At 63.0% G+C, this 27,988-nt stretch overlaps 1 protein-coding gene across 4 annotated transcripts in view; it reads left to right on the top strand.

Moving 5' to 3' along the window:
- The first annotated feature begins 835 nt into the window (after window positions 1-835).
- The window catches only part of CLEC16A (C-type lectin domain containing 16A), a 126,328-nt gene continuing 99,175 nt past the window's right edge, over window positions 836-27,988 (top strand). For all 4 annotated transcript variants that reach the window (XM_055134568.1, XM_055134572.1, XM_055134571.1 and 1 more), the window contains exons 1-8: window positions 836-1,094; window positions 10,059-10,187; window positions 12,543-12,676; window positions 15,317-15,465; window positions 21,602-21,707; window positions 23,101-23,224; window positions 25,320-25,494; window positions 26,072-26,125. In XM_055134568.1, coding sequence (XP_054990543.1) covers window positions 1,015-1,094; window positions 10,059-10,187; window positions 12,543-12,676; window positions 15,317-15,465; window positions 21,602-21,707; window positions 23,101-23,224; window positions 25,320-25,494; window positions 26,072-26,125 — 951 coding nt within the window. In that variant the 5' untranslated portion in view covers window positions 836-1,014. The remainder of the gene's footprint in view (window positions 1,095-10,058; window positions 10,188-12,542; window positions 12,677-15,316; window positions 15,466-21,601; window positions 21,708-23,100; window positions 23,225-25,319; window positions 25,495-26,071; window positions 26,126-27,988) is intronic.

Here is a 27,988-nt window from a genome sequence, read left to right as displayed (position 1 = left end):
ATGCGTCCTACAAAAGCTCTATTTTTTCAGCTTATAAAATAAAAATGCTTTCTATTTATTATAAATAATACATATTTTGGGCTGGAGCAATAGCACAGCAGGTAGGGTGTTCGCCTTGCACGCGGCCGACCCAGGTTCGATTCCCAGCATCCCAAATGGCAGTGGTCCCCTGAGCACAGCCAGGAATAATTCCTGAGTGCAGAGCCAGGAGTAGCCCCTGTGTATCGCCAGGTGTGACCCAAAAAGATAAATAAATAAATAAATAATACACATTTTTATTTATTTATTTGATTTTGGGGCTGCTCCCAGCAGTGCTTAGGGCTTACTTCTGGCTCTGCGCTCGGGGATCACCCCTGCAACGCGTACGTACGTCCTACTCGCTTTCCTATCTTACCGGCCCCAGCAAAAGCTAATTTTCAAGTTGAGGGAGGTGGCCCCCCGGTACTCCCGGGTCCCGAGGACCGTCCCCTGCATCGCTCGCAAGACTGCTGAGGCAGGGATCCAACCCCGGGTTCCGTGGACGCCAGGAATGCGCCCCAGCGCTCTGAGCTAGCTCCCAGACCCAACAAGCGTTCGTCTTCGTTTGCATTCTTCAAACTAAGAATTGCTAGCGTGGGGCTGGGGGGTGACTCGCCTCCGCCCCTCCCTCTGCCCCCTGCGGCCGGCGCTCCGCCCCCTGAAGTTCCCGGGACTGCGGGGCTCGCCGCCTCCCGCCCCGCCTCCCCGCGGGGCACGCCGGGGCCTGTAGTTCCTGCGCGGAGTCCCGCGGGCCGGCGCCTCGCGGCCAGACTCCAACTCCCGGCGTCCCCCGCGGCGGCGGCCGTAAAGCGCGGCGGCGAAACGGCCGGTTCCGGCTGAATGTCAGTGCGGGGCCGCGGGCCCGGGAGGTCGGTGCTGCTCGGCGCTGCCTGGGCGCCCCCACGGCCGCTGCCTGCTGGGCTGGTGCCGTCGCCGCGGGCCCCGGGCCGCCCGGGCATGAGGCCGTGAGGCGATCGCCGGCACGGGGCCGCCGACATGTTTGGCCGCTCGCGGAGCTGGGTGGGCGGGGGCCCCGGGAAGTCCGCCCGCAACATCCACTCCCTGGACCACCTCAAGTGAGTGCGGGGGGCGCGCGCGCGCGCGGGCGGGGGCTCGGGCGGCGCCGGGCTCGGACCCCTGACCCCGGCGCCCGGCGCTGTGTGACCTTGGACCGGTCGCTTGGCCTCTCGGAGTCGCGGTGTCCCCGGGCAGCTCCGGGCTCGGGGACGGGCATTCCCCCCCGCCGCCTCCACCCCCGCCCCGGGGGTCTCGGGTGCGGTTGCGGCGGGTGTGTGGCTCGGGGGGGCGGGGGGGCCACTGCTGTCCCGGCGGTGTTTGCGGGGAGCCGGGCAGGTGCCTGGAGTCGGGCTGGAGTTTAAAAATAAGCAGCTTTCGGGGCCAGGGGGCGGAGTCTCCGCGGGGAGCCCCAGAAACGGAGCCGGGGGGCGGGGACCACCGGGGTCCCCCGGAGCGCCCGGCAGAGCGACTTTTCCCGCAGACCCGCTTGCAAGCCCCCCGCGCGCCGGCCCGCGGCTTGGGGCCCGGGGCGGGAATCTTCGCCTCCCGGGCTGCTGCCGTGGGCTGCAGCGTGTCCCCCCCCGCGCCCCCCAGCCAGGGTCGTTAGTGGGGCCGGGCCTCCCCCACCCCACGGCCGCGCCGCCCCCGTGCGTCTCCCGGGGCTTCCCCTTGCGCCCGGCCGTGCCTCCCCAGGGCCGGCCGCTCCGCCCTCGCGTCTCCGCGGGCAGGGGCGCGGGCACCTGTGCCCCCCACCGCCCCCCGCTCTGGGCCCGCCGCTCAGCGGGTCCCCGGGGAGCTCAGGGGGTGGCCGAAGGGGGGCGGGGTGCAGCGCCTGCACGCGGGGGTCCGGCGGGGCCCGGGACGGGAAGGTGGGGAAAGGCTTCGGAGGGGCGGAGAATGCGGGCCCCTGGGGGTGTGGAGGGCCGGGGAAGGGGCCGGAGGCCGGCCAGGGATGCCGAGAAGTAGGCCGGCTCGGGGAGGGGGCTCCTGACATGCCCGGCGGGCGGTGGGGGGGACCGAGCCCCCCTCGGAGCGGTCTTGGGGGTGTTGCATCTGCCCCAGGCCTTACTCCAGGTGGGAGCGTCTCGGCGAGTGGGGGCTGGTGATGTGTGAGGGGTGGTTCGGGGGTACAGGTGAAAGGGATGGTTTGGGGGTACAGGCGAGAGTCTCCGGCCAGAGGGCTGCCCAGGGCCCGGGTGGGTGTGTGGGCAGCTGGAATGTGCGAGGCAGGCAGGCGGGAAAGGGAGCGGCAGGCGGGTGTCAGTCCCCTCCCTCCCCCCGGGGTCAGGCCTGGGGCCAGCCTCTGGCCACCTGCCACTTCCTCCCGGGCCCTTTTCATTCCTTGGGTATCTCCTGAGCCCGCGTCCCGCCTCCCCGCGGGGCGTCGGAGAGACTCTTGACTGTTCCTTTCCAGACACTGAGCTTCCGGGTCAGACTCGCGTGTCCCGAGGGGGACACTGCTGAAAGTGGGGACCCCCGGGTGTGACTTCAGACCGTGCGCTCGGTACCCCGGCCTCCCCAGCCCGGGAAGACCGGTGGGGGCATCTCTGCCTCGGAGCTGCCGAGGGCCCATCGTGTCCTGTGCCAGTGGCCGTGGGGCCTTGGCGGAACCCCGGCTGCGTCTGTGGGTCAGGCAGAGCAGCCTCTAGAGCCCCGGGAACCCGGCGATGCGTGTGTCGGTGTGGGGGGAGGCCCTGGGCAGCGCGTGGCCGCAGCCCTGCCGTCACCGTCGCGGGCCCTGGGTCTGCGGGTGCAGGACGGCCCCTGCCCCAGGGAGTGTGCAGGTGGTACAGGAGCTGTGGCTGTGCGGTGAGACCACCTGTGTGCCCACACAGCCCCCGCTGCTGTGGCGGCCTTGGCAGTGTTCCTGGCAGGCGGTGGGGGCGGGGGCGGGGGAGGGACACGGTGACTGTCCAGTGCGCCTGGGACTCAGGGGCTGTCAGTGCTGGACCTCGAGAGCCCTGGGCTGTGGGTACGAGTTGTGAGGGAGTCGCGGTTCTGGTGCCACCGTGCCTGTGCCACTGTTTTGATGCCACGGTCCCGGGGCCACAGTTCTGGGACCAGAGTTCCGGTACGTTCTGCCCTTGACCCACGGCGTTGTGGGGCGTGAGGAGTGATCGAGGTATTTCACAGGATTGAGAAGCACCGTGTGTGTGTGTGTGTGTGTGTGTGTGTGTGTGTGTGTGTGTGTGTGTGTGTAGCGCACAAAAGGATCTGGGAACCCTGGAACCTCCCCCCCCCCTTTTAAAAATAGACACATTTTTTTTTAAAAAAGCACAGTTCGAGAGTCATAGAATAATGAGAAGATAATGAGGTGCCGGGGAGCCCGTTTGGAACCGCAGGATCCCGCATCTCATTTCAGCTGTCAGCCAGGGAGCTGTCTTCCTGCCTGGCACGCCTGCAGCCGGGCCGCGGGGGCCGGTGCCCCCCAGCTCCTGAGCTCCGGGAGCGAGTTGGTGACGTGGCTGAGCAGAGGGAAGCGGGCCCCCCCCCCCCCCGACGAGGCAGCCCCGGGCACCCACACCCCTGGGCAGCTGGAGTGTGCGGATGGGTGGCCTCTACCCGGACCTGCGCCCCCTGGACCGCTGCTGCCAGCTCCCGCTGTGCCCGGGGTTCTGTTGCGTTTCCCCCGGGCAGGCGAGGGCCAGAGAAGACCCACCTGGGCCGGCCTGAGCCCCGGGCGGAAGCGCTGGCCCCGTCCTGGAGGTCTGCCCTGGCTCTGCTCTTGGGTGCCGGGGGCCTCCAGCTGCCCCCCCACGCCCTCCCCCACCAGCTCTAGGGAACAGAGGGTGGGGGAGAGTGGGCTCCCCGGGACCCTCCAGCGACAGACCCCAGTGTCAGCGTTGGCATCGGCGGCCACCTGCTCCCAGAGTGGGGGCACGGAGTGGCGCCACCTCGCCACCCGCCAGCTGCTTCTCGGCTCTGCCCCCCACCCCACCCCTCCTGCCTCTTCCTACCCGTGGTGCCCGCCTGGGCCCTTGAGGCACGGCTCTGCCCTGAGACGGCCCTGCTGTTGTCACTGCCCTTGGCGTGACTCACGGGTCCCTGCGTGCGCCCGCCCCGTCAGCGCCCACGGCCCCCTCTCTCCCCGTCAGACCGGCTCCGGGCCCTGGCACCCTGCCCCGCCCGCTCTGCCCCGCGTGGGGTGACGGCACAGGCGCGTCCTCATGCTGTGCCTGTGGTCCGACTGCGTCACGTGTTCCCGCGTCTCCCAGCACGCACGTGGCCTGGGGGGGCCTGGCGGGGTCAGGGGTGAAGAAGCAACTGTCCCCGGAAGACGGGACAGAGCAGCCGCTTCTGGGGCGGGAGCCCGGGACTCCCTCTTGGCTCGGGAGTGCTGAGGGCCCCGAGCACTGGCGTCACACTGGCGTCATACTCGAGTCCTAGGAGCAGCCCCGCCGGGAGCACCTCCCTCGCCCTGATCTGGGGTTCCTCCCCCCCATCCTCCCGTCCCACAGTTCCTCATCCTGCCCGCCGGGCTGGCCGCTGGCCAAGGGAGGTTTCTGCGGTGCAAAATGAGGTGCCTGGGGGAAGTTCTGGGGAGTGGCGGCCCCTCGGACCTACCCCTCGGGCACTGTTAATATATTTTTTTGTAACTTTACTAAGCCATCAGTTTGGTTATGGACATTCAATATTCCTACACCAATCCCACCACCATTATTTCCAATTTCCCAGCCACCCCTTAAGCCTGCCCCCTTAGCAGGCCGTCAGTAATTTGTTATATGTTGCTTGTTATCTATAATTTGTTAGAGGGTGATCGGAAAAGATTTCTGTAGAAGAAAGTTAGTGAAGATTGTTGGGCCTCACCACGGATGGCGCCTTTAACCCTCGTGTAAGAGCGTACTAAGATGCGAGAGGGTAAGCCAGCTGTGCTGATACCCGTGGTGGAGATTGGTTGCTTCTGCGTCACAGCCCACCCTGTCCGGTGTGCTGCGCCTGGTTTATCAGTGTTGTAGAGTTGAGATCCAGGGTGTCCAAAAATTTTAACGGGGACATGCCCGTGATATAGCTGGAGTTAAGTTTCTAAGGGTGGTGGCTCTGGGGTGTGGCTGTGAATGCGGGGGCTTCGGGAAGCACAGGGAGATGGGGTGGGGGGAGGTAGCCCATCCCCGACTCCGTGAAGGCCTGGAGATTTCAGTCACAAAACCCGCATCCCTGAATTTTTCAACAAATTGGTTTGGGATGAGGCTCATCTGAGCCCTGGGGCCCTGCCCGGAGCAGGGCGGCGGCTGTGGACTGTGGAGAGTTTTCAGCCTCCGCCGGGGTTCTGTTTGGATGGGCGCAGAACACTGTGATTTGGGGGGTGATTTGAGAGGACGGATGGATGGTCCCCTGGTCTCATCACTGCTCTCTTCCCCTGACTCTGGCCTGCCTGCGGAGGAGCTTCGGGGTCTTCCCGCGGGGGGTGGGGGGGGCGCCCTGCGAGTTTACACTCTGTCCCTCTGTCCTCGGAGGAGGGGCGTATCTCGGGGGAGGGGCGTGACTCCCAGAGGAGGGGCGTGTCTCCTGGAGGGGGTCTTGTCTCCAGGAGGGGCGTGACACCCGGGGGAAGGGGCGTGTCTCCGGAGGAGGGGCGTGTCTCCGGAGAAGGGGCGTGTCTCCCGGCGAAGAGGCGTGTCTCCGGAGAAGGGGCATGTCTCCCAGAGGAGGGGCGTGTCTCCCGAGAAGGGGCGTGTCTCCGGAGGAGGGCGTGTCTCCCGGCGAAGAGGCGTGTCTCCCGAGAAGGGGCGTGTCTCCGGAGATGGGGGTGTGTCTCCCAGAGGAGGGATGTGCTGGCATGGAAAAATCTGTCGCTCAGTGATGATCCTCCAGGGGCTTCAAGGCTCCGGGTTCCGCCCGCGGGCATTTCCGATAAGGGATTAAGGGACCAAGTGCCAAGAGCCGCGTGTTTCCCAGGGAAGGACCTGGGGCCCGCTGCAGGGTCCCCTGCGGCTCAGGTCGTTGTGGCTGTGTGTTTCCTTACAGGCTGGGCCTGCCGAGCCTTAGGCCAGTGTGTGGCCATCAGTGGCGTGGGCCACATTGTTTGCACTTCTTTCATTTTCTTCTTCTTCTTTTTGGGTCACACCCTGCGATGCACAGGGGTTACTCTTGGCTCTGCACTCAGGAATTGCTCCTGGTGGTGCTCAGGGGACTCTATGGGATGCTGGGGATCGAACCCAGGTCAGTCGTGTACAAGGCAAATGCCCTCCTTGCTGTGCTTTCGCTCTGGGCTCCCGCGTTTTTGTTTTTGTTTTTGTCTGGGGGTGGCTCTAATCCTGGGATGGGGGTTAGAGGCCGCGAGGTGTGGGACGCTGGGCAGGGCCCTGCCTCTGGAACCCCAGAGCACCCACCTTCTAGGGAGCCTGGAGACTCTTGGGTGGGGAGTTGTTCTGAAGGCGCTGCCCAGGTGCTCACAGCCGGGCCCTGCAGCTGTCCTAGGAGGGTATAAAAATATGCACCCCCGGCCCTGGGAGGTGGTACAAGTGGTCACGCCCTTGCCTGGTATGTGTGACCCCTGAGTTCCATCCCTGAACACACACACACACACACACACACACACACACACACACTGAAGTGAACTGTGCCTCCTTGACAGTTCAGAGACAGGCCCCGCTTTGCATGCGGGATGGCCCCGTAGCAGTGCCCACCCTCTGCTGCTTTATTTAACTTCCATTTTTTGGTGTGTGGGTGTTTTTTTTTTTTTTTGCTTTTTGGGTCACACCCGGTGATGCACAGGGGTCACTCCTGGCTCATGCACTCAGGAATCACCCCTGGTGGTGCTCAGGGGACCATATGGGATGCTGGGATTCGAACCCGGGTCGGCCGCGTGTAAGGCAAACGCCCTACCCGCTGTGCTATCACTCCAGCCCCGGGGTGTGTTTTTTAGGCCACACCTGGCCATGCTCAGGGCTTACTCCTGGCTCTGCGATCAGGAATCGCTCCTGGCAGTGCCTCAGGGCAGGAGGGGGGGAGGGGCACACACCCTGCGTCATGTTGGGGATCGGACACCTTACTAACCCCCTAAACCAGAGTGTCCTGGAGTGTTTGGCCACCCACCCGCATCTTAAAAATGACCCAACTCTGGGGACCGGAGCGATAGCACAGCGGGGAGGGCATCTGCCTTGCACGTGGCCAGCCCAGGTTCGATTCCCAGCATCCCATAGGGTCCCCCGAGCACTGCCAGGAGTCATTCCTGAGTGCAGAGCCAGGAGGAACCCCTGAGCATCGCCAGGTGTGACCCAAAAAGCAAAACAACAACAACAACAACAAAACCCAGCACTGCCCTGGCAATCTGCTTACTCTAAGCCAACAAGCAGGTGTCCCGCCCCTCCCCTGGGTCATTCTCGAGGCTGTGACACTCTCCCACCAGGGTTCCAGCAGCCCCCGGGGGACATCACCTGCTTTGGGAAACCCTGCGCTCCCCGGGGACGCTGTCAGCAGAGCAGACCTCTGCAGTTTCCCCTCGCGGTGGCCGTGCAGGCACCTGGAACTGGGGAACAGGAGCAACAGCTGCTTTGGTTCCATCTGGACGTGGGGCAGAATGTGGGCCTTCCTTTGTCCACGGTGGCATTTATTTTTGGAGCATTGTCTTGATCCGGAAGTTCTGGAGTCTTTTTGGGGCTGAATCACTAAAGTTAATTGCACTTTCGAGGGTTTTCGAGGAGAGGAACTCCGTGGGCAGGGGTCCAACCTCCTCAGGGTCTACTGAAGGTCTTATCAGGTCTGTTGTTTTCCGTATCCGCAGAGTGGATCAGTCTTAAAATTTTTCTTTCCAGAAGTTTTGTGGACCTAAGTTTCATTGCCGAGGGCCTTTCCCTGTCTGCCTGCCTACATCACAGGCAACCAGCGCGGGGCTTCGGGCAGCGGGCACTTCCGGGCAGGCGTGGTACACCGTTGCCGTTGCTCTTGGCTGTTGAAATGTCCAGCCTCCCTTCAATGAGTGTTCGGTTACCATCGGGACATGGTCAGGGTCTCTCCGGGCAGCTGCGTTTCTGACCCTCGCGGAGCCCAGGATCGGGCGCAGCGTCAGACCTTGACCGTGACTCCGTCCGGTCTTCTTTCCTGGGCCCTACCAGAGCCGGGCGTTGTGGGGCCCCAGTGAGGAGCCAGCCCCCAGGGGAGCAGGGCAGACCCGGAGAGCGCGCGTGGGGTCTCTGCGGAATATCTAGGCCCCCCACCCCGTGCAGCCAGGAGATGGGGACCACACGTGCTCCCTAGGAACCAGCCGCACCCCTCCCCGCTGTGTCACTCCTCCTGAGTGAGGGCAGTCCGGGGAACTCCCCGCCAGCGTCTCTCTGGGGACGCAGAAGGTGATTTTTTTTTTTTTTTTGGTTTTTGGGTCACACCCGGCGATGCACAGGGGTTACTCCTGGCTCTTCACTCAGGAATTACCCCTGGCGGTGCTCAGGGGACCCTATGGGATGCCAGGATTAGAACCCGGGTCGGCCGCGTGCAGGGCAAACGCCCTCCCCTCTGTGCTATCGCTCCAGCCCCAAGAAGGTGATTTTTAAATCGATATAGAAATGCGAAGGGTTCAATGCAGCCAGTGTGATGAGGAGAGAACTGGAAGGAAGGGCTAGGGGGCTCGCGTGTTCCGACGGCTGCGCCCAGCTGACGGCACGGGGCTGTCACACGCAGGCGGGTCAGAGACCACCTACAACCAGGGTGACACTGATGGGCACTGGGGAAACGGCCTTGTCGGTCCCTAGGTGGGGTCCCCTGGCAGAGTTTGGGCCAGTGCCTCAGACCGAATGAAAGCCAGGTGCCGGGACAGTCTGGGTCACGCGAAGGGAAAAGCAGTTGATGCTTTAAAATAAGAAAACTGGGGCCGGAGTGATAGCACAGCAGAGAAGGTGATTGTCTTTCACGTGTGCGACCTGGGTTCGATCCCCAGCATCCCATAGGATCCCTTGAGCACCACCAGGAGTAATTCCCGAGCACAGAGCCAGGAGTAACCCCTGAGCATTGCCAGGTGTGACCCGAAAAAAAAAAATAAATCAAATAAGAAAACAGCCTTTCTTCGAGACCTTGGCAGTAGGGATTTCTTACACGTGAACTAAACGACGCTCTCCGAGGGGAAGACAGACTGAGAACCTGGATGGCATCGCCGTTGGGGCCCGGGTGTCAGAGGCCAGCGCTGGATGGAGAGACCGAGCGAGCCGGGTGTGCCTCCCCCCAGGGGGAGCGGGAAGGGCTCGTGCTCAGATCCCGAGGCCCAGACAGCTGCCTAGACAGTGCTGCCCCGCCAAAGGCCCCGAGCCACTCGGGCCGAGCTACTGCCTTGCACGGTGGAGCCTCTGCTTAGACCCAAGCACGGCCCGGAGCGACCCCCGAGCACTGTGGGGTGTGGCCCCCAAACAGAAGGGAGTCCCTCAGCCGCGCCAGCCCCAATGCAGACCCGTGTGCGGGACGGCCGCGTTCCCAGCCGCCGAGCAAAGGGAGCTGGGAGACCGCAGGACAGTGGGACCCCGCAGGCGGCGCCTCCCAGCCCCTGGGGGTTCTGAAGAGCCCCCGGCCCGAATCCCGAGAGACTGACTCTCAGCAGGGATGGGTGGTCTCTGTCAGCCTGCTTCCTGGGAACCCTCAGTGCCGGTGGGCGCTGGCGTTGGTGGGTGGCGGGAGCCCCAGCTGCTGCCTTGGGGCCCCGCCCACCTGCCCCATCCCTGCCTGCGCCTCTGCTCCCGAGGCCTGCGCTCTGCAGCCAGCCGTCCTGCCCCGCCAATAGTGGGGAGATATGACAGGGGCGGGGGGGGGGGGCAGGCACGGCTCCCCAGGTGATCTTCCTGCACGCCGGGGTTCGAGGATGGCTGGTGGCCTGCAAGGGGCCGACGAAGCTCTTGCTTCCGTCTGGGGGGCTTCCGGGCCCCCTTCATGGCCCAGGCATCGTCTGCTCTCGTTTGGCCCCTGAGGCGCGTCTCGCCCGCCTGGGAGACGGAGGGATCTGAAGTGTCCGGACTGTGCTGACCCCTTAAACGGCACCCAGGGCCGCTGGGCCCGCCCCCCACCCTGGCCTCCGCTGACCCCTCTGCTCTCCCGCCCCGCAGGTACCTGTACCACGTTCTGACCAAGAACACGACCGTGACGGAGCAGAACCGGAACCTGCTGGTGGAGACCATCCGCTCCATCACCGAGATCCTGATCTGGGGCGACCAGAATGACAGCTCCGTGTTTGAGTAAGGGCCGGGCCTGGCCCCCGCGCCCCGCGTCTCTGCCTGCCAGGATCCCCGGGGAAGGCAGCCGAGGAGGAGGGAGTTAGGGCAGGGAGTGCGGGGACAAAAATCTGAAAATAGCCGAGATTGTTTTTCCTGGGGTGGGGGCGCGGGGGGGGCGTCTCTGACCCTCCCCAAGGAGGGAGGAGCGGCCGTGGTGGGGGCAGGTTCTGGGGTGCAGGAAGGGTGCCCCAGCTGTGCCACTGAGGCCCACAGCAGACTCTCGCTGAGCCTGGGGCCAGGGGGCCTGCTGGGTCACCCCGTGCCAGAGCGGGGGGACAGTGCTCAGGCCCCAAGCCCCGGGGGGCGGGTTTCTTCCTCTGCCCTGCATCCGAGGTGAGCTGAGTGCGGCCAGGTGCTCTCTCCGGAATGCCCGAGCACAGAGCCAGGAGCAAGGCCAGAGCGACATTGGGTGTAATCCCCAAACCACAGTAACAAAGTGTGTCACTAGGGGACTGTCCCGTGAAGCCCATTCCTGGAGCCCCGCAGGTCTCTGCCAGGTGGTTTGGGTTTTGACAACCCCTAGATGTTGTTTTTAGATAATGCCATAATGCCAACAAGTTTGCGTTGACTTTTTTTTGCTGAGTATTGAGGCTCTCGACAAAGCCCATCTAGGGGGTCAGGGAGGTGGCCTTGCCTGAGGGGAGCCTGGAGGGGGGCCGGGGCCGTGGTCGGGATAACGCTTTTCCTGACCATCCGTGTTTTCCTTGGCTCTGGAGGTAAAGAGCGGGCGCGTGCTCCGGGGCAGCCTGCACTCATGCTTTCAGCTCCCGGGCATCCCTGGGGCCCCTCGCGGGTGGGTTTTACGGCATCTGTTTTGGGATGGGAACAGCCACTGGACTTAAAAATGAGAAACTCGGGGCTGGAGAGAGAGCACAGCAGGTAGGGGGGCTTGCCTTGCACGTGGCCCACCTGGGCTCCATCGTGAGCCCCGCATATGGTCCCCAGGGCCCCGCCCGGACTGGCGCTGGGCCCAGCTGTGGTGCTGGGGTCACTCCCAGGTTGGCGCAGGCACACTTGCACCCGACCTCTGCGTTACCTCGTGTTGCCCCGCCCCTGCCCCGGAGTCAGCCGTTTCCCCACCGAGTTCCCGAGTCCCTGGGTGTGTTTTAAAATCCAGGCTCCACTGTACCTCACGGTGATTCACTAATAAAGATTAAAAATAAAATGGAATAAAATAATAAAATAAAATAAAATCCAGGCTCCTGGATTTTGCATTTAATTTCCATCGATCCCGCGCAGGACCCAGGGACTGGCACTTCCGCAGGCTCCCGAGTTGGCGGTGTGGGTGCTGTGGGCAGCCCAGGTCACTGGACACAACTCAGGGGGCGGCAGGGGGAAGGACTCCCAGAGCTGGACTAGATGAGGGAGGTTCTGTTAGGTCATTTCTCTTCATTTCCCCGCCTGGAGTCACACGGAAGTTTGCAGGTGCCAGTTGTGAGCAAGTGCCAGACCCATGACCCTGCCCTGGGCGCCGGCAGACCCGCTCAGATGCGTGCCCCAGTCGGGCAGTGCCCGAGGGCTGACCTCAGCCTGCCCACGAGCCCGTGGGAGCAGGAACAGGGACGGTTTCCTATGAGGAAGGGCATAAGGGACGGCCTCCTCCTGTTCACAGTGCAGATATGGCTGCACCCCCGAAGTACAGTCCCCCAGACCGGAGAGCAGCGCATCCTGGGCGCCAGCCACGCCCACCCTGCCGGCTCCGCCTCTTTCCTTCTAGCCCGGCAGCTACAAACCTGGCAGTTAGGGAACCGGCGCCCTTTCAGCAGGTCCAGGTGTTAAGAGTTTGGGCTTTAGGGGCCTGGAGCGATAGCACAGCGGGGAGGGCGTTTGCCTTGCACGCGGCCGACCCGGGTTCGATTTCCAGCATCCCATAGGGTCCCCTGAGCACGGCCAGGGGTAATTCCTGAGTGCAGAGCCAGGAGTGACCCCTGAGCATCGCTGGGTGTGACCCAAAAAGCAAAAAAAAAAAAAAAAAGTTTGCGCTTTTGTGGCCACACCCAGACCTGGGCAGGTCCCTGGGGGCTCCCGCCGTGTGGGGGGCCATGCGGATGGAGGTGGGGCCACCTGCACCCAAGCACATGGTGGGCAGAGGTGGGGTGCGCTCCTGGGCGGGGAAAGCCCGCTCACCCGGCCCTGATCTGGATGGCCCGTGGAGCAAGGCGGGGGACCAGTGCCATGGGGGACAAGCGGTCCGGCCGATGGGTGGGCTCGGGGTCGCCAGCGCTCAGCAGGAGCCCCCTCCCCGGCCCCACGGCGCTCGGGGCTTCCTCGTGGGGAAGGAAGACGCCCACTGACGCCGCCCCGTTCCGTCCCCAGCTTCTTCCTGGAGAAGAACATGTTCGTCTTCTTCCTGAACATCCTGCGGCAGAAGTCGGGCCGCTACGTGTGCGTGCAGCTGCTGCAGACCCTGAACATCCTCTTCGAGAACATCAGCCACGAGACCTCCCTCTGTAAGCAGCGGCCCTCTGCGGGGGCGGGGGCGTGGCCGACAGGGTGGGCGTGGCTCATAGATGGGTGTGTCAGACACGATGGGCGTGACCTCCATCTGGTGGGCGTGGCTTATCGATGGGCGTGCCGTGGCCTCTGAGTGGGCGTGCTCTCCATGCCTCGGCTCAGGAGTGGCCTACCTGGATCCGAGGGGGTGGGCGTGCCGACCATAATGGGCGTGCCCTCCATTTAGTGGGCGTGGCTTCTATATGGGCGTGTCATCCTCGATGGGCGCGGCCTTTCCGAGTGGGCGTGGCCTCTGAGTGCTTGTATTCTCCATGCCGCGGCTCAGGAGTCGCCTACCCGGGTCTCCATGTACTGGGCTGCGAACCCTCCATCAGGGTGCATTTGGGAGGCTCCCCCTCTCGCCCCCCTATTGCTGGCCTCTCTTCTCCTGGCCCTCAGCAGGGAGCCTGCCACCCTCTTTCTTGGGCGTCAGGCCCTGCCATGGCCGTGTGGGCCCTTAACCTGTCCCAGCCACCTTGGGGTTGTAGGCTTTTCAGCATCTGAGTTTGGGGGGTCACAGTTTGGTCCACGGCACCCTGTGCGGTCCGGGAAGGGGGACTCTCCTGGCTTCGAGATCGAGGGGTTGCAGCCCTTCTTTGCAAACGGGGTTGTGAAAGACTTGGGGTCGCAGAGTAAGCATTGGGACTGGCAGGGGGTGGGATGGGGGCTGCCCCGCCTGCCCCAGCCCCCAGGCTCCCCTGGCTAGTGGTTCTGCCGCGGGGGGCAGCGACCCCAGGAGGCCTGCTCCCATGCTTAAGCCCCTGGTGTTCGGGTTTGTGGCCCACGGGAGCAGCTCTGGCCTGGCTGCTGTCGTCAGGGCTCAGCCCTCGTGCTGGGGTTCACAGGGCATTGCCAGCATCCGGAGGCATTTGGGTGGCAGTCATGGGGCTGGCGGAGGGCACAGGAGCGGGGAGGGGGCCCACCCCAAAGGATGGTCGATCCCCAGCCCCCGCAGGGCCGGGGGGAGAAGCCCCAGCTGGGCTCCCGGCCCCAGCCTCTCGCAGGAAGTGGGCATACAGCACAGAGCCCGGAATGTCTGTGTCAGAGCAAGTGGGGGTCCCGGGTGCGGTTTCTGGTGACTGGTGGGTGTCGGCCCCTCTGGAGGAAGGAGCTGCTGGCAGCTCTGGGGAGTGGCCACTAGAGGGCGCTGTGGGCCCAGGTGTCCCCCGCCAGCCTCTGCTGCTGGCGTCCGGGCCCGGGTGCCTGATTTCCTGTCGCTGGCTTTTGCTAGGTTGGCTCTGAGTGACCTGAGGTCTGAGAAGACCCAGCCAGGGGTGTAGGGACTGGCCCGAGACCCCGCCAGGTCCACCCATGCTTGTACTTAGGGAGCAGACTCCCCACACAGCACAGTCCCTGAGGCGGAGAGAGCACCAGTTCCGGGGGGCAGGGGGGAGGGGGAGCGTGCTGAGCCCGGGGCTGGCAGGGGGTATTACCCCGTGCTCCTGGGGGCTCCCTGGGTCCACACTCCCCCAGACCCTGGCTCGAGTTACCCTCGCCAAGTTGTGCCGGACACAGGGCTGCTTCCGCCGTCTGGAATCACTGCCCGCTCGCAGAGCCCGGGCTGGTGCCGGCGAGGGGGAACCAGGACCTTTGGTTTCTCCCTCCATCAGGGGCGAGAGAGACCCGATTGTAAAGCAACGGCAGCCACTCAAGGGTTAAAACCCGCTGCGACTGGAATGAACAGCAGCGGTGAGGGCACTTGCCTTATACACGGCTGGCTTGGGATCAACCCCAGCATCCCATAGGACCCCCTGAACCCCGCCAGGAGTGAGCCCGAGCATCGCGGGATGTGCCCCCTCCCCCATGCTAAAAATAGGGCCCAGGTTTCTCCAGCCGGGTCCTGCCACCCGGGAGCCCCTCCCCAGCCCCCCAGTTGGTTTAGGACTTTGGGGTGCCGGGAGAGCTCATGCCACTCAGCTGTGGGCATCGCCGTGGCCTCCAAGCTTCTGCCCTGGCCAGCCACCTCCTCCCCAGTGTGCCCACAGCCCCTGGGCCGGTGGCCTGCATGACAGGCCTGAGGGGTCGAGGACACTTCCAGATGCTGGGGCTGGCGTGGAAGGGGAACCACAGATAGTGGGTCACACCAGGAGGGCAGTCGGGAACCCCGGCTGCTCCCTCACGCCCCAGGGCCAGAGCTGGAAGGCCACCGTTGGTCTTCAGCTGACCGCGGTTTCTGGGCCCCAGTCCCCTGCTTGCTGTTACTGGTCCCGACTCGTGATGCTGATAGGCCGGTGGCTGAAACCCGGCTTTGACAGCAGACTGCAGTTCGAATCCCACCGTCCCGCCGCTCACCTGCAGGCCGGGCCGGGCCGGGCGTGCTCTGTGCTCTCGTCCCCCGTGTGGGCGCTGGTGCCACAGGGGAGGTGGCAGAGCCACCGCCAGCCCCGCCTCCTGCCAGGGCGGAGGGCTTGTTCTCGGTGTGGGCGGGACTCTCGCCAGGCCCGGCTCTGGCCTCGCGTGGGGTTCCTGGTGGTGGCGCCCAGGGGCCCCTCTCCCCGATGGCTCGTCGGACTCCAGCAGCCCTGGAAGTGACTGCTGGTGCTCGCGTGTCTCCCCACACGCGTGTCTCTCTCCTCTCCCGCCCGCCTCCCCTCCAGACTACCTGCTCTCCAATAACTACGTGAATTCCATCATCGTCCACAAGTTCGACTTTTCCGATGAGGAGATCATGGCGTATTATATATCCTTCCTGAAGACGCTGTCGCTGAAGCTCAACAACCACACCGTCCACTTCTTTTACAACGAGGTGAGTCCTGCCAGAGGCAGGGCCGGGGAGAGGAGCCTAGTGGTCAGGGCGGCTCCGTCCAGTGGGGCAGTGCATCTGCTTGTAGGCCTGCTGTGCCTCGTTTCCACAGCAACGCCGTTCACCCTGCGCCTGCTTCATCAGTGATTTTAACGTGTTAACTAGTCCGTTATTCTCCTCAGCTGTAATTGTGCTGCCTGAGTCTGTCGTGCGTGGCAAGACCCAGTGCTCAGACTGTTAACTTGGGGGGCTGGAGCGATAGCATGGTGAGGAGGGCGTTTGCCTTGCATGAAGCTGACCCGGGTTCAAGTCCCAGCATCCCATCGGGGTCCCTGAGCACCACCAGGAGTAATTCCTGAGTGCAGAGCCAGGAGTGACCCCTGAGCATCACCAGGTGTGACCCAAGAAGCAAAAAAAAAAAAAAAAGATAAAAGAAAAAAGAATATGAGTCGGGGGTCTTATTTCTCGGTGAGGGGAGAGAGAGGCTGCAGTTATTCCCGGCTGGCCACTTCCTGCCGCCCGGCCTTGGGAGAGCCCAGCGCTCTGAGCCTCAGTGGCCTCCTCACCTGCAGGAAGGTGTTGGGTCTTCCAGAGATGAAGTAGATGACGGTCCCATCCTCCTGGCCCATCCCCTGGCTCCCTAGAATTGTCACCACGCGGTTTTGCTTTGTTTTTTCATAAGCTGACGTCCCCGGTGCTTCTCCGGGAGCTTCTCCCGCCACTTGAGTAACCCATGCTGCTCTCACGATGGGCGGGAGCCCGGGGCCTGCGGGATCCTCGGCACCGTGAACCCCCCGCAGCGCAGTGACCCCCAAGCCCTGAGCCAGGCGTAGCAGCCTCTGGCACTGCCGGGTGTGGGCCCCAGACGCAAACCAAAAGCGGCCCCCAGCGTGGAGCCCGGACAGCAGGGCCGAGTTGTGTGCAGACCGGAAGGGATGGAGGGTGCCGGCTGCCCCCGGCCGGGCTCGTTGGTGGCACCACCTTTACTGGGGACCCCGGCCCCAGGCTCAGCCCCTCTCGACCTCAGGCTGGTCCCCCAGCCGTGGTTCCAGCCATCACATACTCATGCAGGGACGTCTCCTGAGGTCACCTCCCTTCTCTGTCCCGGCTCCCCGACGCCCCCTTCCCCAGAAGCCTCCCGGCCCAGCCCCTGGGACAGAGCAGGCCATGCTTTGGAAGTGACCGCCACAGGTCCAGGTCAGGGCAGGAGGACCCATTGGCAGGCCTGTGGTGTCCTAAGAAAGGATGCAGGGGGGCTGGAGCGATAGCACAGCGGGGAGGGCGTTTGCCTTGCACGCTGCCGACCCGGGTTCGATGGCCAGCATCCCATATGGTCCCCTGAGCACCGCCAGGGGTAATTCCTGAGTGCAGAGCCAGGAGTGACCCACGAGCATCGCTGGGTGTGACCCAAAAATAAAAAAAAAAAAATTCAGGAAGCCAAGGCAGTCAGCCCCGCCCCCGCCCACATGCATCGCCCCTGCCAGGCTACACGGGCTGCGGGGACCCCTGGGGGAGAGGGAGCCCAGGGGGTGGACCCAGGAGAAAAGGGACATCGGGCCAGGCTGTCCTTTGGGTTTTTTCTACTTCTTCTTCTTCTTCTTTTTTTTTTTTTTGCTTCTTTGGGTCACACCAGGCCATGCTCAGGGGTTACTCCTGGCTCTGTTCTCAGGAACAGGAATTACTCCCGGCGGTGCTCAGGGGACCCTTATGGGATGCCGGGGATCGAACCGGGTCAGCCGCATGCAAGGCAAACACCCCCTCCCCACTGTGCTGTTGCTCCAGCCTCCCATCCTGTGGGTTCCGACTGGCACCACGGCCTGTGTCCGGAGCCCGCCCAGTCCCTGCTGTGCTGGGTTTCGTCACTGTCCCCCCAGTTGTCCCCGGGCCTGAGCTGGGGAGGGCTGGCCATCTCCCACGTTCGGTAGCCGTGGTCGGGCCCTGGGGGGCGACGTCGAGTCCCCCAGGCCTCTCCCACCTTACGGTGGCCGCCTGCTGGGTGCCGGCCTCCTGTCCCTCCAGGGGCAGCCGGGCCCGAGGCGGAACCTGGAGTGTCCCCCAGGGGACTGGCTCGTGCTCCCGGGGCCGGGTCCAGGTGATGGTGGCTTCTCCCCTCACCTTGTGGCTGTGAGGGCCGGAGGGACGCTCGCCAGAAGGGGGCAGCAGAGGAACCCCGTGGGGCCCAGGCCTGGGCTCTTCCCCTCCAGCCTGATGAAATGTATCCAATTTTTAATGGTTTTTGTTTGTTTTGTTTGGGGGGGGTCATCCCCAGCGGTGCTCAGGCCTGACTCCCGTCTCTGTGCTCAGGGACCGCGCCTGCTAGGCCTGGGGGGCCATATGGGATGCTGGGGCTCACACCCAGGTAGGCCGCACGCAAGGCAAACGCCCTCCCCGCTGTACCATCACTCGGGGCCCCCGGTGGTCTCTTTTTAGTGGGAGAAGACCCCCAGCACCCTCGGCCTTCTGGGGTAATGTTGGCAGTTTCAGTATTTATACATCGAGAAGTGGAGCCGGGAGTGTTTCGGTGAGAGCCTGGTATAGTGGGACTCTGGGAACAGTAAAACCTGTCCCTTGGGTCTCAGCGGTGGAAGCCACAGCTGATAACTGTGGGGTGGATGGGGGGCACCTGGCCTCCAGGCCCGAAACCGTCTCATTTAAAGAGAAAAACGTTGAGAACGCTGGAGGGTCTGTGATGTCCAATATTGTTAATGATGATCGTTTCCCCACCCCACTCACCAGTGCTCCCCACTCCCTCTGCCCAAAGCCTCTCCCCTTCCACAGACACATCGCCTTTGCTTTGCTCTTTTGGTTTGGGGGCCACACGCACCCCAAAAGTTCCAGGTTCGGGCCAGAGGATAGTCCAGCGGGGAGGGCGTTTGCCTTGTATGCAGCCAACCCGAGTTCAATCCCGGCATCCCATAGGGTCCCCCAAGTACCGCCAGGAGTAAGTCCTGACTGCAGAGCCAGGATGAACCCCTGAGCATCGCCAGGTGGGACCCAACAAGCAAAAATGAATAAATAAATACATCATCATCATCATCATCCCGTTGATCGTCGATTTTCTCGAGCGGTCTCGGTAACATCTCCATTTGTCCTAGCCCTGAGATTTTAGAAGCCTCTCTTTACTTGTCCTTCCCAATGATGCCGCATTGGATGCTATTTCAGGGTCGGGGGAATGAGACCCAGCATTGTTACGGGTTTGGGCATATGAATACGCCACAGGGAGCTTGCCAGGCTCTCCCATGAGGGCAGGAAACTCTCGGTAGCTTGCCAGGTTCTCCAGGAGGGAGAATTAGGCTTCCAGAAGCTTGGTTTTATAGTCTCTGGGTGTTGGCCCTTGATGGGATTACACGGCTCCAGGGGCAGTTTCTGGGTGTGACTGTCTAGTTACTGGAAAATGAGGAATCTGGGCGGAGGAGGCCCAGTCCTGATCCAAGCAGGCTTGGAGGTCTCAGCCCCGGGTCCTGCACACCTGGGTTCCTCTGCCAGTTCCTTCATGTGTGAGGCTCGTCCAAACGTGTGGAGAGGGACCTTGAGAATGGCTGTGGCTGGGTTCCAAAGGTCTTTGGCTGCCGGGGCTCTGCTCAGGGTCAGGGGGGGGGCAGGGAAACTCAACCCACCCCCTCCGAGGGGCCCCGGTGAAGACAGCCGGGTGCAGGGTCAAGAGACTCTGTATTTAGCATACCCTCAGAAAATCCACTCTAAAGTCCCAGAATGTGAGCATACAGAGCAGGATGAGAGAGCAGGGCAAGACCTGCACGTGTCTGTCGCCTGTTGGGGACCAGAACCCAGAATGCTGGAGTCCAGGTGTGGAATGCTGCCAGGGAAAGCTGCCCCCCAATGGGTGTCCTGTTCTCTGCTCTGTCTCTGCTTCCCTTCCTGAAAGAATTTCTCCTCAAAAAAGCTCTTCACATCTACATTCGCTCCAATAAACTGAGACCCTCATGTGTGTAAACGTCTCCCCAGATAGATCAAGAGAGTGAGGCACCTGACCGGAAAATATTAACCTTCTTTCGGTAATCACTGGTTCCAAGAAATAAATACTGTACATGGAGAACAGTCGGGGCTCTCAGTCCACAGGTCCTTAGGCCCCTGACCCCCTGCTTTTTCTTTTTTTTTTTTTTTTTTGCTTTTTGGGTCACACCTGGCTCTGCACAGGGGTCACTCCTGGCTCTGCACTCAGGAATTATCCCTGGCAGTGCTCAGGGGACCATATGGGATGCTGGGAATTGAACCCGGGTCGGCCGAGTGCAAGGCAAATGCCCTACCCGCTGTGCTATCTCTCCAGCCCCTCCTGTCTCTTTTCTTGACACTTACACTGACCTGCTCCGAGCCTGTTACCAAAGAGAGTCACGGCAGGTACAAAAGCAGTGCTCAGCAATTGGAATGTGTGAGAAACGTGCTAGACCCAAAAACTGTGACAGGACTCAAGGCATAAGAAGTAAAGGCCAATAAAAAGGCACCAAAGGCAAAAATACAACTGCGGCAGATAAAAGCACACCAGGCGTGCCCAAAATGTAAACTTCAAAATAACGATTCAGAAAAATCTATGACAGACACAAGTACCACAAACAGCCGAAGTCAGATAGCCTCACAGATGCACGCGCACCCATCTTTCTACCAGCATAAGGGAGGGCAGGAGAAATTCAAAGGTCACGAAGTGGAGCGAGGAATGAAAGAATATGACTTTACAAAAGAAAGTCAAGGAACATGTCGACTTGTATGATCCTTGTAGCTGTTACGTGGACTGATAGGAGAAAGAGAAACACACGATACTGAGGCATGTCGAGTTGACTCATCGGGAGTCAGGAAGCAACACAGGAAAATAAAATCACAGGTCATGATGGATCAGTATGCACCATCTCAATGCAGTCAGTAACAGTGAAAATGCAAAAGAAAGTAAAAGCACTTCTACCCACCAGGGCTCAGGAAAATCACCCAGATATGTGCTCTGCATCATACATTAAGTGCCAAGAATACTGGACCTTGGGGCTGGAGCGATAGCACAGTGGGGAGGGCGTTTGCCTTGCACGCGGCCAACCCAGGTTCGATTCCCTGCATCCCATAGGGTCCCCTGAGCACCGCCAGGGGTAATTCCTGAGTGCAGAGCCAGGAGTAATCCCTGAGCATTGCTGGGTGTGACCCACAAAGAAAAAAAAATTAAAAGAATACTGGAACTTCTAAACTGAAAGCATGAGCTATAGGTCAGTCAGATATACCTCTGGGCCTTCACTTATTTGAATTTTAAAAAACCACCAGCGTCGGGGCTGGAGTGATAGCACAGTGGGTAGGACGTTTGCCTTGCACGCGGCCGACTCGGGTTCAAATCCCAGCATCCCATATGGTCCCCTGAGCACCGCCAGGGGTGATTCCTGAGTGCATGAGCCAGGAGTGACCCCTGTGCATTGCTGGGTGTGACCCAAAAAGCAAAAAAAAAAAAAAAGCCACCAGCGTCTGGGTATAGCAGGTCAGGCATCATGAAGGCTACGGGGCAGCAGCTGCACATAGCTGTGGTGGAACATTTACATAAATAAATAAAAAAAAAGTTCTAGGTTCATTCCTGGCTCTGCGGTCCCCTAGCTGGCTCAGGGGACCGTGTGGGGTGTCAGGGATCAAACCAGGAACCCTCCCCGCTGCCCTACCACTCTGATCTCCCAAGACATCTCATTGGCCCAAAAGGACCCTGGAGGGGCTGGAGCAATAGCACAGCGGGTTGGGCATTTGCTTTGCACCCGGCTGACCCGGGTTCAGCCGGGTGCAAGGCACCTGAGCACTGCACTCAGGGGTAATTCCTGAGTGAAGAGCCAGGACTGACCCCTGTGCATCGCCAGGTGTGACCCAGAGAAAAACCAAAAACCAAAAAACAGAAGGACCCTGGAGAAGGGAAGTGATTCCATCGTTGGGGTGAGGAACAGGGGTAGGAGCCACTCGGGAAGGAGGGGTTGGTCCCAGCCTTGGCTCTTGCCCTGTCTCCTCCTTCCCGGCCCCCGTCCTGCTGGGCCCAGAGGGTCCCTCCTGGCGCTCTTCCTCCGTTACTGTCTTTATTTAAACTGAATTCTGATTCCTTGGGGCTCGGGGTGGGGGGTCGCCCAGTCCTGGGGTCTGGAGCTGACTTGGGGGGGACTCGCCCCTTCTGTCCCAGCACACCAATGACTTCGCCCTGTACACGGAAGCCATCAAGTTCTTCAACCACCCCGAAAGCATGGTCCGCATCGCCGTGAGGACCATCACGCTGAACGTCTACAAAGGTGCGTGTCCCCGCGGGCGCGGCCGGCTCTCAGGTGCAGGAATGGGGCAGGGGGGCCTCGGGGACCCTGCATGCCGTCCTCGGGGGCCCCCAGGGGCCTCCCAGGGTCCCACCGGCTGGCTCAGCTCACGCCAGACCTTTAGCCCGCCGCCCCACCTTCCTCCCACCCACTCAGCCCTCGGCGTGTGAAGACACCCCAAGAATTCTCCTCGGGGCCCCGGTAACTGGTCCCAGCCCCGTGGGGTGGGACTCTGGGCTCCCGGCGGGCGCTGAGGGGTACACGGGTCTTTAGCACTTCCTGGCCAGCAGGGGGCAGCATTGTATGCTCCACCTGCCGGCTGGCTCGCTCCGACGGAGGCCGCTGGACGCCTGAGCCGGAGATGCACCCTCCCCCCCTCCCCTCCCCCCCCGCCCCTCCCCCCTCCCTTCCCCCCCTCCCCGGGAAGCGTTCTCTGGCCCTGGCCACCTCCTCAGCCCCAGCCTCTGCCCACTGGCATGGGCCCGTTTTCTCCACGCCAGGCAGCTCTGCCCTCCAGTGTCCGTGTCCCGGGTGTGGGGGGTCCCCCGTAGCGGGGGGGAGGTGGGTGCTCAGGGGCTCCCTGCAGCCCCCCCATCCCCGCCCAGAACCCCTGGAACCCAAGAAGAGCATTTCTCTGAGAGCGGGTCCCGCCTCCCGCGGGGCCTCCCGAGCTGGGGTCCTTGGGGGCGGGGGAGAATTCCGGTCGGGAGAGCTCGGCTCCTGCGCGCATGATCGATCGGGGAAGGTGGGTTTCGCTCCCCTGAGGTCCTAGGGCAGCCCAGCGCTGCCCACTGAGCCGCGTGGGCGCCAGCAGCCTCGGCGTGTGCGGCCGGGCCCAGCCCCAGCCCCGCTGCCCTCTGTGCTCTGTCCTTTCTGTCTCCTCTCACCTGATCCCCCCCGGAGCGGGCCCCGGGCCCGGCTCCCCGCCCCGCGAGCCTCCCGCCCCGCTCGGGTCCGACCCTGTTAACTGCTGTCTGTTTTTGCCTTTCCTTCACTGCCGATTCCCGCCTTCCTTATTCCAGTGTCATGTAAGTCACTCTCCTCTGATTTTCCGCTTTCTAATCTCCCCCTTCCGTGTGAACCCGGTGGCCTCGCGTGCACGCGGGGCCTCCTCCTGGTGGCCGAGCTGCCCGCGCCGCCAGCCCCCCGGGCTCTCGGGCCCGCTGTTAACCCGTTGCCCGAGTCGCCGGCCGTCCCGGGCCCCCGGCAGCCCAGACCGTCTGGGTCCTGTGAGCGAGGCCGCCCCGGCCCGTCTTCCTGGGAGAGACAGGAGGCTCAGCCCACGCGGGCCTTTGCCTGTGCTTGCGGGGGTGGGTGCGTGTTCCCCCCCGCCCGCGGCCAACACGCGCCCTCTCCCCCCTGCACGCCCGCCCAGTGGACAACCAGGCGATGCTGCACTACATCCGCGACAAGACGGCCGTCCCCTACTTCTCCAACCTGGTCTGGTTCATTGGGAGCCACGTGATCGAGCTGGACAACTGCGTGCAGACGGACGAGGAGTGAGTGGCTGGGGCCGCGCGATAGGGGCGGGCCTCTTCCTCCCAAGGTCCCTCTGCTGGGTTTTGATGGCGGGGGGGGGGGTGCCAGCCACACACACAGACGCCTCCCGAGGTTGTGGGGAGGGCGTGAGCTCCAGGTGGGGGGCAGCAGACAAGAGGGAGCCTGCGGCGCGGAAGGACACACGTGGTGTGAGTAAGCGAGGCACGTCTTGGAAAAGAGCACAGAGGCCAGCTGAGGCCAGGGAGCCAGCTGAGGGCCTGGAGCCAGCTGGGGTGATGGAGCCAGCTGGGGCGGTGGAGCCAGCTGGGTGATAGAGCCAGCTGAGGGCCTGGAGCCAGCTGGGGTGATGGAGCCAACTGGGTGATGGAGCCAGTTGAGGTGATGGAGCCAGCTGAGGTGATGGAGCCAGCTGAGGTGATGGAGCCAGTTGAGGTGGTGGAGCCAGCTGAGGTGGTGGAGCCAGCTGAGGTGGTGGAGCCAGCTGGCTGATGGAGCCAGCTGAGGGCCTGGAGTCAGCTGGGGCAGTGGAGCCAGCTGAGGTGATGGAGCCAGCTGGGGTGATGGAGCCAGCTGGGGTGGTGGAACCAGCTGAGGCGATGGAGCCAGCTGAAGCGATGGAGCCAGCTGAGGGCCTGGAGCCAGCTGAGGCAATGAAGCCAGCTGAGGTGATGGAGCCAGCTGGGTGATGGAGCCAGCTGAGGGCCTGGAGCCAGCTGGGGTGACGGAGCCAGCTGAGGTGGTGAAGCTAGCTGGGGTGACGGAGCTGCTGAGGCCATGGAGCCAGCTGGGGCGATGGAGCCACTGAGGTGATGGAGCCAGCTAGGGCAGTGGAGCCAGCTGAGGTGGCGGAGCTGCTGAGGCCGTGTGTCTGGCTGGGGATCAGTCGAGGCTGTGGCGCCCCTGCGCGGCCGCCAGCAGGTTCCGTGGAAGCTGGGGGGCTGCCGTGGAGGCCACGCCACAGAGGGGGGCGAGAGGGGGTGTGGCGGGCACTGGCGCTGCTGAGTTCCGTCAGGGACACACAGGTGACCCCGTGTCGGGGCCGTGGCCGGCCCCTCTGACCTCTGCGCTCCTTTAGTTCCTGCCCCGCTGGAGCAGCGGCAGGGCCCAGCGCCAGCGTCTTCCTCCCACAGTGCTCCTCACAGCCGAGCTCTGGGGAGGGGACGCCGGCCCCCAGCGGCTGGGGGTCTTGACCTTGGGGAGGGTGGGACCCACCTGCCTGGCCGGATGCTGACAGCTCCCGGGGTGGGGGCGGGGGCCCGTCCTGGCCAGAGGCCATGGGCCTGGCCTGGTCACTGGCCGGGGGTCGCTGTCCCGTCACCCCGCTTGGAGCTCGGCCTCTCACCGCGTCAGCCGGGGCCCTGGGCTGGGCTGCTCGGAGCCCAGGTGGGTTTGTTCTGGGCCAGGGGCGTCCCGAGGAGCTTGTAGGGCCCTGCTGTCGGGGGGGGGCTGATGGGAGTGAGCCCACCCTGCCTGGGGGCGCTCACTCTCCCTCCCTCCCTCCCTCTCTCCCTCTGTCTCTCTCCCTCCCTCTCTCTCTCCCTCCTTCTCTCTCTGCCTCCCTCTCTCTCTCCCTCCCTCTCTCTCCCTCTCTCTCTCCCTCCTTCTCTCTCTCTGCCTCCCTCTCTCTCTCCCTCCCTCTCTCTCCCTCTCTCTCTCCCTCCTTCTGTCTCTCTCCCTCCCTCTCTCCTCTCCCTCTCTCTCTCCCTCCCTCTCTCTCTCCCTCTCTCTCCCCCCTCTCTCTCTCCCTCCCTCTCTCCCTCTGTCTCTCTCTCCCTCTCTCCCTCCCTCTCTCTCTCCCTCTCTCTCTCCCTCTCTCTCTCCCTCTCTCTCTCCCTCTCTCTCTCCCTCTCCCTCTCTCCCTCCCTTTCTCTCTCCCTCTCTCCCTTACTCTCTCCCTCTCCTTCTCTCTGTCCCTCTCTCTGTCCCTCTCTCTCTCCCTCTGTCTCTGTCTCCCTCTCTCTCTCCCTTTCTCTCTCTCCCTCTATCTCCCTCCCTCTCTCTCTCTCCCTCTCTCTCTCTCCCTCTCTTTCCCTCTCTCTCTCTCTCTCTCTCTCTCCCTCTCTCCCTCTCTCCCCCCCGCCCTCCCCCCCACAGGCACCGGAACCGGGGGAAGCTGAGCGACCTGGTGGCCGAGCACCTGGACCACCTGCACTACCTCAACGACATCCTCATCATCAACTGCGAGTTCCTCAATGACGTGCTCACGGACCACCTGCTCAACCGGCTCTTCCTGCCCCTCTACGTGTCCTCGCTGGAGAACCAGGGCAAGGTGGGCGCGGCCGAGACCGCAGCGGGAGGGCGGGGCGGGCCGGCACCCCGGAACAGTGCCCACGAGGCCCCGCGTCCCACCCAGCGGCGGGCCCCGGGTCCGCGGCTCCCAGGGGGTGGGGTGGGGGTCTCTCCGCTCCCCGGGGCAGCGCGGGGCCACCCCCTGCCTCTCCCTCCGGGCGTCCACTGCGGATCTGCCCCAACGTCCTTCCAGCCTGGAGCGCGCGGGAGCGCCTCGGCGCCCGGGACAGACACGGGGGTTCCCCGAGGCCGAGTGCCCAGGCCCGTCACTGCAGGCGGCCCTGCTGGCGGGCAGAGCCTCGTGGGTGACGTCTCAGGCGAAGCGAGGCCCGCGCGGGTGCTGAGCGAGTCCGGCTGGGGGTTGATTTGCAGCAGGATGACCTGTGTTGGGAGCGTCGGTGGGAGGGGCCCATTGATGCAGGGCCCCAGGGCCAGCCACGGGGTCCCAGCACCAGCCACGGGGTCCCAGCATCAGCCGTGGGATCTCAGTGCGTGTGGGGGGAGGGGCCCTCAGCCTCCCCCTCTGGCTTCGTGCCGCTCACTCTGCCTCTCCCTAGGGAGGGGAGCGGCCGAAGATCAGCCTGCCTGTGTCCCTCTACCTGCTGTCCCAGGTACGTCTGGGCTCTGGGGCGGGGGGCGTGGCCGGGTCGCCCCGAGGTGCTCTCACACGCTCAGGGCTGGGCCTCTGAAGACTCGTGGAAGGGGCTGGAGCAATAGCACTGGGGGTGGGGGGAGGGCATTTGCCTTGCACGCAACCGACCCGGGTTCGATCCCCAGCATCCCATAGGGTCCCCGAGCACCGCCAGGAGTGATCCCTGAGCATCGCCGGGGGTGGCCCCGAAAGCAAAACAAAACAAACAAAAACAAACATAAAGACACATGGAAAATGCATTCGGGCACAGTGAGGGCTGGGCGGTTCTAGAACCTTCCTCACACCCTGGGCGACAAACTGCAGGGGTCCCCATTTGGGGCCCCAGACTGCGGGTGCCCCGCGTGCATCCGTCAGCCCCGCTCCGTCCGGGCCCTGTCCCTGGAGGGCTTCTCGGCGGCTGCGCCTCTGGCAGGGGGCTGCGCTTCCTCCTCAGGACTAATATTTACCGGAGGGGAAAAGCTCCATGGCGACCCGCTTACATAACTCGGCAAGTATTTTCACTGCGCGCAGCCCCGGCCTGCGCTGCCCCCGCGGGGACACGCAGACACCGCGGCCCCTCCCGCCAGTCCCGGCCCTCGCACCCAGACAGTGCTCCTCCCCCGGGGCCCCGCCAGGGGTCTCGTCCCCTCGGCCCCCTGCGGCTCCTTCCAGCCCCTTCCCCATGGGGCAGGCCGGGCAGGGGCGAGGGGACCCCCAGTCTCCCTCTGAGGCGCGTCCCCTGGTCACGGGCCCAGCTCGGCCCCCGCAGTTTCGGCCGCGGCAGCTCACAGAGGCGCCAGCTTGTCGGACGCTCCCCCGGGCTCGAGTGCGAGCACTGAGACTCGAGCTTCCCTGGAGCTTTAGTGCAGCCTCCGGGCTGGCACGGGGTCCTCTCGCCCGACATCTGCGTGTTTGGGCCCCGAGACCCAGCCCTCGTCCGACTGAGACAGGCTTTGGCCTGTGGCCCGCGCCCACTGCCGTGTCCCCGCAGAGTGTGTGTGTGTATGTGTTGTGTGCACATGTATGTGTGTATGTGTGTATGTCTGTATATGTGTGTATGTCTGTGTGTGCGTGCATGTTAATGTATGTGTGTACGCATGTGTATATGTATGTGTATGTCTATGTGCATATGTATATATATGTGTGTATGCATGTGCATGTGTGCATGTATGTGTGTATGCACATGTATATGTTTATATGTGTGTCTGTGTGTATGTATGTGTATGTGTGTATATATGTATACATGTGTGTATGTATATATGTGTGCATGTATGTATGTGTGTATGTATGTGTGTATATGTATATGTGTGTGTATGTTTGTGTATATGTGTATGTGTATATGTATGTGTGTATGTTTGTGTATGTATGTGTGTGTATATATTTATATATGTATGCATGTATGTATGTGTGTATGTATGTGTGTGTTTGTGTATGTGTGTATGTGTGTGTGTGTGTGTCCGTGTGTCTCTGTCCGCCACTCCCCACCCCAGCCTAGGGGTGACCCCCACGTACTGCATCTGTCCACAGTCGAGAGTCGGGGCCCCCCGTGCCGGATTCTCGGCAGGTGCTCCGTGAGCACAGGAAGGAAGAAGAGGCGCGTCCAGGCCTGGCCCAGACACGGCACGGGAGGCTGCGTGACGGCTGCAGGCTCCATGGCCGGGTTGTTGGTGGGCTCCGTGTGGGCCAGTCCCACCCCCGTCCCCCTCACTGTGTCACCGTCTGCGCCAGCAGGACCCCGCCCAGGCCTCTGTCTGGGCCCCCCACACCTGGTCTCACGCTGGCTCTCGGGGTTCCTTCTTGTCTCAATGGAACTTTTGTTTTTGTTTAATTTGGGGCCACATGG

Source organism: Sorex araneus, chromosome 4 (assembly GCF_027595985.1).
Source record: "Sorex araneus isolate mSorAra2 chromosome 4, mSorAra2.pri, whole genome shotgun sequence".
NCBI classification, from domain to species: Eukaryota; Metazoa; Chordata; class Mammalia; order Eulipotyphla; family Soricidae; genus Sorex; species Sorex araneus.
The sequence above is the reverse complement of the archived record's forward strand: the minus strand, read 5'-3'. Positions and strand labels throughout refer to the sequence as shown.